General features: G+C 45.1%; 1 protein-coding gene across 1 annotated transcript; it reads left to right on the plus strand.

Moving 5' to 3' along the window:
* Window positions 1–3,121: 3,121 nt before the first annotated feature.
* Window positions 3,122–11,095, plus strand: LOC112950832 (rab11 family-interacting protein 1-like; the record flags this gene model as incomplete). The annotated part of the gene is made up of 5 exons (XM_026043468.1): window positions 3,122–3,578; window positions 3,910–4,708; window positions 5,641–7,548; window positions 8,231–8,336; window positions 9,233–11,095. Coding segments are annotated over 5 exons (3,489 nt in total), but the record flags the coding sequence as incomplete, so codon positions are not given.
* Window positions 11,096–11,526: the final 431 nt, after the last annotated feature.

An 11,526-nucleotide genomic window follows, 5' to 3' on the forward strand; every position in this document is an offset into this window, starting at 1 on the left:
GGGCTGGGGGGCCCTGTGGGCTCTTGAGGGGTCTCTGTGGGGCTGGGGAGGGGCAGCTGTGGGTCAGGGATGGGGCTGGAAGCCCCTGTGAGGCTGGGAAGGGGGGAAACGGAGGGGTCTGTTTGGGGTTGGGGTGGTGTGGGGAGAGCTGAGGGGGCCTCTGGGGCCTGGGGAGGCGCTGGGGTCTGTGGGGACATGAGGGGGCTCTGAGGGGCTGGGGAGGGGCCCTGTCGGCTCTTAGGGGGCCTGTGTAGGGCTGGGGAGGGAGAGTTGAGGCAACTCTGTGGGACCTGGCGTGTCCTTGTGGGCTGTTAGGGGCCCTGTGGGGCAGGGGGTGATGTACATGGGGGGCTGGAGGGCTCACAGAGGGAGTTGGGAGTCTGTATGGGTGTTTGTGGGGTCTCTGTGGGGCTGAGGGGGCACTGCGTGGCTCAGCAGAAAGGGGGAGCATCAGGGACCAGCTGGGTGCTGTGGAGCCCCCCCTGCGTCTGTGAGGCACTTGCTGGATGTGACAGGGACCCCTGTGCCCCACGGGCACCCCAGGGTGGCGGTAGGGGCCCTTAGGCCCCATAGGAGGTGGCCCAGGGGCAGGATCCCCCCTGTGCTTCCCCTCAGCCCCCCACGCCACCCGTCCCCGCATGCTCGTGGAACGGAGCCATCGCCTTTTGAGGGACAGCCCTGGCTGTGCTCAGGTTTCCTCTTAAAATATTGATGCGTGAGCAGGGAGAACCTGCACTCGGAGCAGTGGTGGTGACTAAAGCGTCTCGGGCAGAGAAGGAAAGTCCCCTGCGTGCCAGCTCTTTATAGACTCATCATAATAAACACGTTGTGGAGCTGGGTCGTGGCTGTGAGCAGATAATTCAGCTTTGTGCAGATTCACTGAACTATTGTTTGCGAGACGCCGAATCGGGAGAATTTTCCTGCAATTCCGAGTGCCGGGTCTGCGTCACGCTCGCGCCTTTTCCTCTGATGCTTTTGGGTTCCCTTAAAATCCTAGGGATGGTCGCTGGGAGTGCTGGTCTGGGAGGCGCATTCCTAATGTGCTCGGAGCTGGTGAGTCACCTTCCTCTCCCAACTCACCTGAGCAGAAGCAGGCGGTAACAGCAGCTTGGCCGAGGTCGAGGTGCACGTCGTTCCTTGACGAAGCCACCTAATGCTGCTCGAGACGTCTTAATTACAACGCTGCTCTCATTACAGGCTGCTGGGCATGAACGTGTTTACAACGCGGAGCCTAATGCGGCATCAGTCATCAAGGTTAAGTTTGGAGGCAGCCCCGCGAGGCTTCGTCCAAGCTGGTTCCTTTCTGTCCGAGCCAAAAGCTAATTGGGGAGTCGCTCCCTCCTTTTGTGCTGAAAGCCCATTCTGTCATTACGTGGTTGTCACCACAGCCAGTACTCAAAAAGAGCTGGCTTTATTTGGAAAATAAATGCGGGTTAATTACAGGCTGCATGTTAATGTAACAAATTCAGTTAATAAGGTTTTATTCCCAAATGCAGCGTTGAAAAGGAAATGCAGAAAGCAGTGCAGGTGACATGCTCCTGAATTAATGATTTTGACTTGAATTTCAAGTGTGTGTTGAAGGAATCCTATATAAAAAGGATTCTTTAGAGGGTTTACTTGCAATGCACATAATAATCCCGTATCTGTGAGCAATACTGGGCAGTCTGTGTTTAAATAGAAGTGTGGAGGCTTCTTTGAAGTAGGAAGACCGTTTCACTCGCGAGATGACCTAAAGGTGTAGGAGTGACCCTCTCTTCCTGCAGGCGTAGCCTAAAGCTGCTAAAACTGAGCCTAAAGTGATTAAAAGGAATCTATTAAAGCAGAAATAGTTTGGAGAATGCTGGTTGCTTGCCAAAATTCCCTGATTCCATTTTGGAGCGGTATGGCTGTTCTAGGGCTAGAAAATACCAGTTACTTAAAAAAGATAGATTTTAAAGTTTCATATGAATTTGGAGGGAGTTTTAGTAGTTTGAGGTTTTTAGTTTTAGTATTTAGTTTTAGTTTTTAGTAGTTTTGTTTTTTGTTTCCTTTCTGCAGCTCAAATTTAAATGGATATAGTGTCATAATTCCTCTTAGAAATGATGGCCATATCAAAGTTAATTTTCTTGAACCATCTTCATACAATCTTGAGCTAATAATGCTCGTTTGCTTGAATTTACTCTTGAAATAAACTACTCGCTTTCGTTGCTTCCCTTCTACCTTGACAGTATTGAGGTGCAAATTTGATGGGGAGGTGGATTTGCCTACTCTGGTTCCTTTATTGTAATTTAGTGGTTGCTGTGGGAGGAAAAACCCAGTATTTTCCAAGCTGCCTTTCCTGTCAGCTCTGCGGAGTCAGGAATTTGCAGCTCCTGGCAGGGGATAAACAAAATGCTGGTAGATACTGTTGATAACTTTATTTTTCTCCCCGTAGCTCTAATGTGCTTTGAATGCCATTAAGTAGGACATGTGGAGTGGTAATTGAGTAAGTGTAATAGCCACACGCAGAGGCTATTCTAACAATTTAGATACCCTGATAACTTCACCATTTGTTCTGCCTTAATATTCTGAAACTGCATTTCAGAAATGCGCATGGTTCTGTCAGTAATGAATATTGTTCCTGATGCAATCTAATTAGTAGTTCATTAAGGTAAATGAAAAGCCCCAGAAGTTCTGTAATGTGTTTTGGTTCTTGTTCTGTTGATAAGAGGTTCTGTAGTTAAAGGCACACTGAGATAGCAGCTGAAAAGACACTGGAATGAAAGGTATGAGGGTGTGGGATATGTGTTCAAGCTTTCTAGTAGCTGTGTCAGCTCTGAGGCCCCTTCTTACACACCCACTTCAAATTCTTAACCTCTCTGAATTTCGGGAAGCTACACAAGAGTGCAGGAGAAGTGGTTTAGTGGATTTGATGTTGGGTGTCCTTTTTTTCTTTTGACTCTTCCTGGTTTGCGTTGAAAAACAAGTTTCACTGATAACTTTATGATGCAAAACTGTAGTCTTCGGCATCTGGAATTGTATGATTATGGCACATTTGTAAGAACTTTTTTAAACTGTAGGCTTATTTCATTCTTAAAACGCAAACATCTGTTGCTCAAAATTATTCACGCTTATGAAGATCTTGTTTACATAATAATTCCCCTTGCTTCTTTGCAGGTGGTATAAGCTGCGCTCCAAACCAGGGAAAAAGGAAAAGGAGAGAGGAGAGATTGAAGTGGATATCCAGTTTATGAGGAGCAACATGACAGCCAGTATGTTTGATTTGTCCATGAAAGACAAGTCGCGCTCCACGTTTGGCAAGCTCAAAGACAAGCTGAAAGGCAAGCGGAGCAGCGGGCTCTCTGACACAGCATCAGCGATCGTTCCGAGCACAAGTCACTCCCCAGCTGACAGTGAAGATGAATCTGTTGAGAAAGAGAAGAAGAAATCAAAATTCAAAACGCTGTTTTCCAAACCTGGTCTGCAGAAGACTTCTCTGTCCCAGTCCATGTCAGTCTTGCCTACTTTGCCACCTGCAAAGGAGAAGGTTAGGCTTAGACCTAGCGACTTTCAGTCGAGATGGGATGATGAGGAATCTGAGACCTCTCCAACCTCAGACAGTGAGTATTTGTGTTTGTTGCACTGAGAAAGTGCAAGCCTTTTTTTTTCCAAAGCTCTGTTTGCAGTTTTCACGCTTTGTAAAATATTAGTTAGGTGCTAGTTCAGTTTCATAGCAAGAGACCTGTGAGGTTTTTGCATAACTGAAAGATAATCTGTGAGGTCTGATACACTGAAGGATTCAGAGGTAAAGGATCCCAAGATTTGGAAGCTGGAAGTTTAGCCAGACTCTTGTGATAGTTAGGGAGCTGTGAAGTGCTGAGAATGCAGTAATGAGGATCAGAGCAGTGGATGTTCTTTTACCTTCAATGTCTCCCCATTTATTTTTTCTAGAAGCCTTTAGAAACACCCTTGAAGAGAAGTCATCTCCTTCTCCTGTATCTAAATTTCATAAAGTAGCAACTTTGGACAATAGACATCTCAACCAAGTAACGACCAGCAATACCAAGAAAGAAGGTCTCTCTTTATTTGGTGGACTTAAATCCAAAAGTGATCCCGTTTCCAAATCTAGTTTGTGTATCAATGGCAGCCACGTTTACATGGAAGAGAACACTCCGAAGGACAACACTCCAGCCTCTTCCCCATCCCCTCTCAACTTCAGGAGGAAGCAGCACTTTGCTTCAGAAGAGAACTTGTCTTCCAAAGTTACAAAAGGACCTGAAGAGATGGGAAGAACATCTCCCAGCGGTATTTTATCCGGGTCTGCATCGCTGGAGACTTTTAAATCTATGACTTTACCATCATATAAATTGCTTAGCGGTGAAGACTACGTGGAGACCCACGTTCCTCTGACTGTTGACGTTGCTAAAGAGAACAAGAAAACAGACAACAAAAAAGCTACCTTATTCTCTCTGGTCACGGGGAAAAAGGAGATGGTGAAAAACAGTGATGTTGAAAGTGTTCCAGACAGGACTCTGAAGGAGGAAGAAACCAAAGATTCAGAGGGGAAAAGTGAAAAAGAGACCAAACACCTTGAAATTCCAGCAGATTTAAGCAAAGGAAATCCTTCTGAAAATAGTAATGAAGAAATCTTCAAAAACAAGCAACCACTCAACCCCTTTGAAGAAGAGCAGAAACCTGAAAAAGCTGCTGTGTCGGCAAAGACGGCACAGACTAAAGCCGTCAAACCAAGGTCAGTCCTGGTTGTTTGAGTTGTTGATGCAGATAGATAAGTGCAGGAGCTTTAACTGGCCTGCTTGCTTCTGAAGTTGTTGTGCTGTGGGCTGTAGACACCTGACTTGGCAGAGTATCCTTGTTTTTTTAATGGGCACATGGATAGCAGTTAGTAATTTGAGTTCTGTCGAAATGGGATGTTCCTCACGAGTTCTGATGAAGTAACAGTTCCTTCTGATCGCAAATAACTTTTCAGTTATGACAGTGGTAACTCTTCTCGCTCTGTCTTTTGCAAAAACTAACATTCTGCCTAAGCTGTATGGTTTGGAACATACTCAGGATCTGAAGTACTAGTCCTAACATCTTGGTTTTTCTCTTCTGTGCTGTGGTCTTCAAAAGATTTAATCTTGGAGCCCTTCTGCTTTTGGCATCGTTCACAGCAACGTGAAGTACGTTTTGGAATTCGCACACAGAGGCTTTTTCGGAAATTCTGCTCTTGTGTCCCTCTTATATGAGTGTGTATTCTCACATGAGTGTATCCTTCATATATAGATATATGTATACACGTGTGTGTATATATATGTATATATGTAAGAACTACTGTCCTACTAATAAGGCTGTGTATTGTGTCTGTCTTTAACATCCTATTTTCAGCTCTTCTTGTATTTAAACGGCTTGCATATGCATCTTTACTAATAACACTGCTTGACGTGCAAAGGATGTAGTTACTTATAAGCAGACAGCACATTAATTGTGCAGACTCGGCACCAGCAGTGTTCTGACATCAGCCCGGTGTGATACAAACAGTAATTTAAATATCATTAAGTCTGTTAGGCTCCTCTTGCAGTCTAACCCCTCTCCAGTGTGTTAGGAGTTGGAGTCTGGTGCTGAAGCTTGTCTGTTCCTGCCTCGTGTTGCAAGTGACATGCAAGTTTTTTGTCCCTTTTGCAGACTGGGCGTGACTTCAGAGGAGGAAACCAAAGCCACGCTTTCTATTTTTGCACCTGAGTCCCTTTCTGCTTTCCTTTCTGCACGCCAGAGCAGTAGTGACAATAATCCTTTTATTTCTAAAACGGGGCAAAAAGCTGAAGTGCCAGACTCTGAAAGCATCACTAGTTCCTCTGAAGCTCCTCTTCCTCTTCCTGGTGCAGAGCTTTTGAATAGCAGGAACCCCTTTGTTTCAAAGCGGGGCAAGGAATCCAAAGTGCTGGACTCTGGAAATGTTGCTGCTTTCTCTTTACCCCATCATCTTTCAGCTTCTGTTCCTGAAACAGCTCTTTCCGTGCAGCTCTCTAGTAATGGGAATAATCCTTTTACTTCTGAATGGGCACAGGGCTCCCAGGGTCAGGATTCTGAAAGCTCTAAAGCTAGTGCTTCCTCGGATCTCTCTTGGGCACCTTCCCTTCGTTCAGACTGTCATTTTAACACCAGTAACCCCTTTGTATGCAAACTTGGGCAGGAACTAGATGCACCCGCTCTTGAAACAGTTGCTGCTTCTTCCTCTTTCTCCCTTCCTTGTGAGGAGGACTGTTCCTCAGCAGAAAACGCTGTTAATCTGGAGCACTCTCTTCATGGGGCTTCGAGGAGCTCTTCAGACTCTGCTCTAACTGGTGATTTAAATAGTGTTTCGAGCTCTTCAGACACCTGCATTAAGGATGCCAGCTATCTTGCCTCTCTCTCCAAGTGTGGTGATAACCTCTTCCCAGAGAACAGTGCTGAGCAGCTACCTCCTGCTAAGAACAAGCCAAAGGAGAAGCAGGAAACCTTTAGTGAATGCAGAATGGAAGATGATAAACCCCTGGTAGAGACTGAAGCGGCTCCTCATGCAGCTGACTCTTTGCCACAGGTAGCACCTCCCAAACCAACCAGGAGCGTTTGCACGCTGCCCCCTCAGGAAGCTGATGTAGGAAGGACTGACAGGGAGGTTCCTCCTGGGTCTCTCACACCAAAACCAGCACCAAGACTGTCTTTGGCACTGAAGGCGCATGCAGCGGTCTCTCAGACTGATGCACTCGGTGGTGGTGCGTTTCCTTCAGATGGCAACGCACAATCTGCTGCTGGGCTTCTTTTTCCCAATGAGGAACCCTCAAGGGCTCCTGGATGCCCCCCTGCAAATGATTCGTCAAAAACTGTCACTCCAACAATAACTCTTAGAGGTAACAGCAGGCCTTTAAAATATGAGGGGGATGATTTAGTTGGCCCCCTTGCAAATCTGAAGTGTGCCGTTCCCATTGCTGGAGATTATGGCTTGAAAGCGGCTGTTCTTCCAGTTATTCTAGAGGGAGGCTCTGATGAAGAGCTGCTGGAAGACTCTCAGGAGGACCATAGTGATGATAAAAACTTCTTGGAGGCTGGAAAACAGTCTAGAGATGTAATGGCTTTGGGTGAAGAACTAAAGGAGCATTCAGGAACCCTACCTGCTAAAGGAAGTGCCCCGGATATTTGTAATTCTGGCAAAATACCTGTGCTACCTGCAAGCCTGGGTGTTTGCAGTGTAAATAATAAGACAGCCCTGGTAGGTGTGACGTCTCATTCCAGTGAGCCTAAGAGTCATTTTGAGAGACAGGAGCTAAAAATAAACGTAGGTGTCGATGAGAGTGCAGAGCGTGATCTCCTCGAGCCTCCTGCTGCTTGTTCCTCTGTGCCTGGCTCCTCCCAGCCTTCCTCTTCCTCTCCTCCCTTCCCTTCTCACACACAAAGTAATAGAGCAGAATCTGCGAATAAGCCAACAGCAGAGGGCTCCGCTGGTAAAGCCGACAATTCCGGCGAGAGGAAACTCCTCCGGGCGTGGGTTTCGCCCTCTGAAACGTATCCTAGCCAAAGGCAGCAGGGCGCTGAGCCCGTGTCTCCCAAGCACAGGTGAGAGAACGTGGGAAACACCTGGAAGGGCCAGGGCTGGTTTGTGAGCCTTGTGTTTCCTTCCTGTGAGCGTGGATCTGTCCATCCAGCTGCAGAAACCTATTTATTTTGCAGTGATACGCCATAAACACAGCACTGCCTCTTAGGAGCTACAATAAATTTCCTCCCTTATTAGAACTGGCCCTATAAATCCTCTTTACATGGTTTTACCTAGGTTCCTTTAGCACTTTATGGCACCAGTTCAGCCTGTGCAAGACAGAACTCGTGTTTGTTCCGGGGCTGTAGATGTATTTGGCGTTTTGCAAGAAGCACAAACCTATCCTTGTGCATTAATGTATAAGCCTGCTTAAAAGACCCAAGTAATTGCTCCTGTGTATTGCCCCCTTGTGAAGACCGACCTTGTTTTCCTTTTGTCACGTGCTGTTTGGGATGGATTTCCCATGTTATTACATCTTTATCTCAGATGCCTTAAGCAAATAAAATCAATGGAGAGAGAATTGGAGTGTGCCTTTATAAAGCCCCTCGTTTAAATAGAAATGCCTTGTCATATTGAAGCTTAATTTTCTTTTTTTATTGAGGACAGTAGAAATCTTCCTTATTTTTTGCTGTTATTTATTTTTAGTCAGAAGACCTGTATACTGTCAGTGTGACATTGCCTAAATAATGTCTTTTTTTCTTACAGGCTTCAGCCTGTGAAGCCAATGAATGCCACCGCAAGCAAATCTCAAGCTAAAAATATGAATGTCCTCAGCACTATGAATGAAAAGCTGCTTGAGATGAGCGTAAAGGTATGGTAGAAAGCAGCACTTTGCTGATTTGATGCCTAGGTTTAGACAAAGTTCATGCTTTTGTGATCATTCGTCTGAGCAGATGAAGAACGCTGGTGATAGGGACAGTTTTCAAAGGTGTTTTCTGCAAATGAATCTCTAATAGAATCAAAGCCTCTTGATGGAACAGGGAATTCTCAGTGGAGAGAGTTGGGGAGAGCTGCTTAGGATGTGTACACGCTGTGTAAATTGACAAAAATCTCCTTTGCAAATTCCAAATTAGTCTTTTTTGGGGGGGCTGGGGGGCATGATCTGTCCCCAAAGTTTCTTTTCTGTGGCGTAAACCTTTCTGGGGGGAGAAAATGACTCCTAGCTTAAATTTATGTTGTAAAGAACCACTCCTGGGTCCACAGGAAAAAGACCCCAGTGGATTCCACGATTTTCTAAGGGCTTTTGGGGGCATTAGGAGGAAGCTCTGGTGCCTCCTCCTGGCATAAACAGAAAAGAAGAAAATGCGAGTTAAATATTAAAGAACTTAAACTGACCTGTTTAAGCCGATGGAAAACTTCTAAGTGGTGATACCACATTCAGAATTACCCGTGATGTTGCAAGCACGCAAGCCTGTGGGATGAGCTCTCACTACAAAACTATTGCTTAGGCTGACGATCTGGTTTTGCATTTTGGAGCATAGCTTGACAAACTGACAGAAACTCCAAAGCATTTGGCAAGCTTGCTTCTAAATCGAAAGCAGACGTTTAGGAGAAACTGTCCTGATGTGATTTTTCTACAAATTAGGAATGAAATTTGAGAGGACCGCTTGGGTTTTTTTCTTGCTGTTTAGCCTGAATTTGGCTTTTGTAGTCTTTGGTGTGTTTTAAACAATAGTCATCTACAGTGACTCCTCTTCTCTCTTGAAGAAATACAGTCCTGCAGATCCTGGCTATGCTTATGCTCAGTTAACCCACGATGAGCTGATCCAGCTGGTCTTGAAACAGAAGGATACGATTGCCAAGAAAGAACTCCAGGTGCGTGAGCTCGAAGACTACATCGATAACTTGCTCGTCAGAGTGATGGAAGAAACCCCCAACATCCTTCGTGTTTCGACTTCGGGGAATAAAAAAGCTGGAAAGATCTAAAAGTTCCCTGGGCTTGGAACAAAGGACTGAATTCCTGCCAGTGGAGTTTGATTAATAAGGAGACGATGTGAAGTGGGCGGCGCTGGAGCGCTGCCCACAGGAAATGACATTTTTCCTCTTTCTGACTTGAGCAACTCTCGGATTGATTTATAGTTGCATCAGGTCTCATATGTATGGAACCCCCAGATGGAGTCAACTCCTCATATTTATTTTTTGGTATCTCTTTATTATTGGGAAGATTTAAGGAATCAAATCCGCAGGCTGGCTGTGATAACAGGGATGAAGGGGCTCGATAAGCTTTGCCTGCCAGCAAGACACTGATGATCCTTTATGAAGAATTGTTTTGTTTATTTCTTAGCAACTTTGACGATCAATTATTTCTTCCACACTGTAAGTTGTAGTGCAATATATAATATTTGTAGCGTTTGAGTTAATTTGGATGCTTTGGATAACTATATTGGAGGAGTCCAGCGAGCTGTGCTTTGGAATAAGGCTGCCTGGGCTACTTTTTAAAACCATTTCTGCCCTAACAATTGAAAGCAAGTTAACCCTTAGTTTGGAAAGGAAGCAAAGCTAATTTACTATCTTAAACAAATACTGTTTCAAGAGTGTTCTCCAAGAAATATTAGTGACTTGGGGCCAAAGGTGTAGTAAAGTAGAAGCTATTATTTGTGGTACGTGTTTTTTGGCCTATGCCTCTTGCTGCATGAAAGCTCTAATTATGGTACTATTCCATAGCAGTTTATTAATTCTGAATACCTCGTGTTTTGGAACGGGGGCTTTCCTTGGAACAGCTTTCAAAGGTGGTTGGTCTTGCAGTACTTTCCTTCAGACATTCCATAGATCTAAGAAAGGAACCAATTCAGCCTCTCTTTAGGGTGGGAGGCAGCACGCTCTCAAACCTGACTTAATTTTCTTTGTGCTCTGAAGCTCAGAAGAGGAGGAATATTTTACGTAGCTGAACAAGTGAGTTGGTTTTGCAAGACAATTGGGTATTCCGATCTGCTCCCTTAATTTGGGGCCTCTTTGCAACTTCGTAGAGGACACACTTATCCTCTTCCCCGTGCCACCGGCCAGAAAGCAACAGCACAGAGCTATGGAGCAGCAGCCAGAGCAGGCTGCTTCCACCAGAAACTAAACATCAGCTTTTTTTTGTGGCAAACCCTTGTCCAAGATGGACAAATCAGCTGCATCTTCACAGTTGTTGGATTTACCCCCATCGAGGGCCTGTGTTTTGATGGCAGGAAGCGCTCTGGAAGGAAGGCAAGACCAAAGCTCCTGAAGCACGAGGGGCTCAGTAAGTCGCTCTATGTCCCCAACGTGGGGAGTTGGGAACAACACAGTCCCACAGCAGTTTAACGAGGCACTTTAACGAGGGGCAAGACTGGCTGAATTGACTACTAATGTGTCATGAGACACTGAAAACTACTGGAAGCTTCTCAGATACTGTATTTTTGTAGTGAAGAGTAGTTAATATATTTTCCTAGAGATGTATACATTCTTTGGAAAATCCAGCAAGTGCCGTTAATTGCATTTGTTACTGTAAACTGGCTAATTACCAAAGTGTGGTCTAGCAGTGGAAGCTTTTCTGATGCAGCTCTCCTTCAAGCGAAGCCAGCATTGAAATGAGCCTATTGCTTTAAGCATTAAGAGTCTTTTAAGACTCCAGGTACTTAAGAGATAAATGCTGATTTTTTTTTTTTTAATCTGAGCAGTGAAGGGGTAGCTTAATTTTTTTTATTTTACGATACTCTTCTGTGAATGAAGGGTCTGAAATGCAGAAGTTTTTTAGCTGCAGCTCTTGGCTGGTGGTGTTAATGTTGAATGGTACTAGTTGGCATCACTGCAAGCTACTGCTGCTCCCTGTGCCTTGCAACAGGGAGGGAGATGAAACATGAACTTCAGTTTCCTCCTTGATGGAGCTCTCGAAGGAAACAGTTTTCTATATGGTTGTCCATAGCTCACTAATAAACCTGTTTTCTAGACTATAATTCCCCAGCTTTCTGACCTTCTGGTTCAGAAAATCGGAGAAACCAGCAGTGCCTTTGCACACTTTGAAATCCAAAATGAGGATA

Source organism: Nothoprocta perdicaria, unplaced genomic scaffold (assembly GCF_003342845.1).
Source record: "Nothoprocta perdicaria isolate Ctin4 unplaced genomic scaffold, notPer1 scaffold_103, whole genome shotgun sequence".
Classification (NCBI taxonomy): Eukaryota; Metazoa; Chordata; class Aves; order Tinamiformes; family Tinamidae; genus Nothoprocta; species Nothoprocta perdicaria.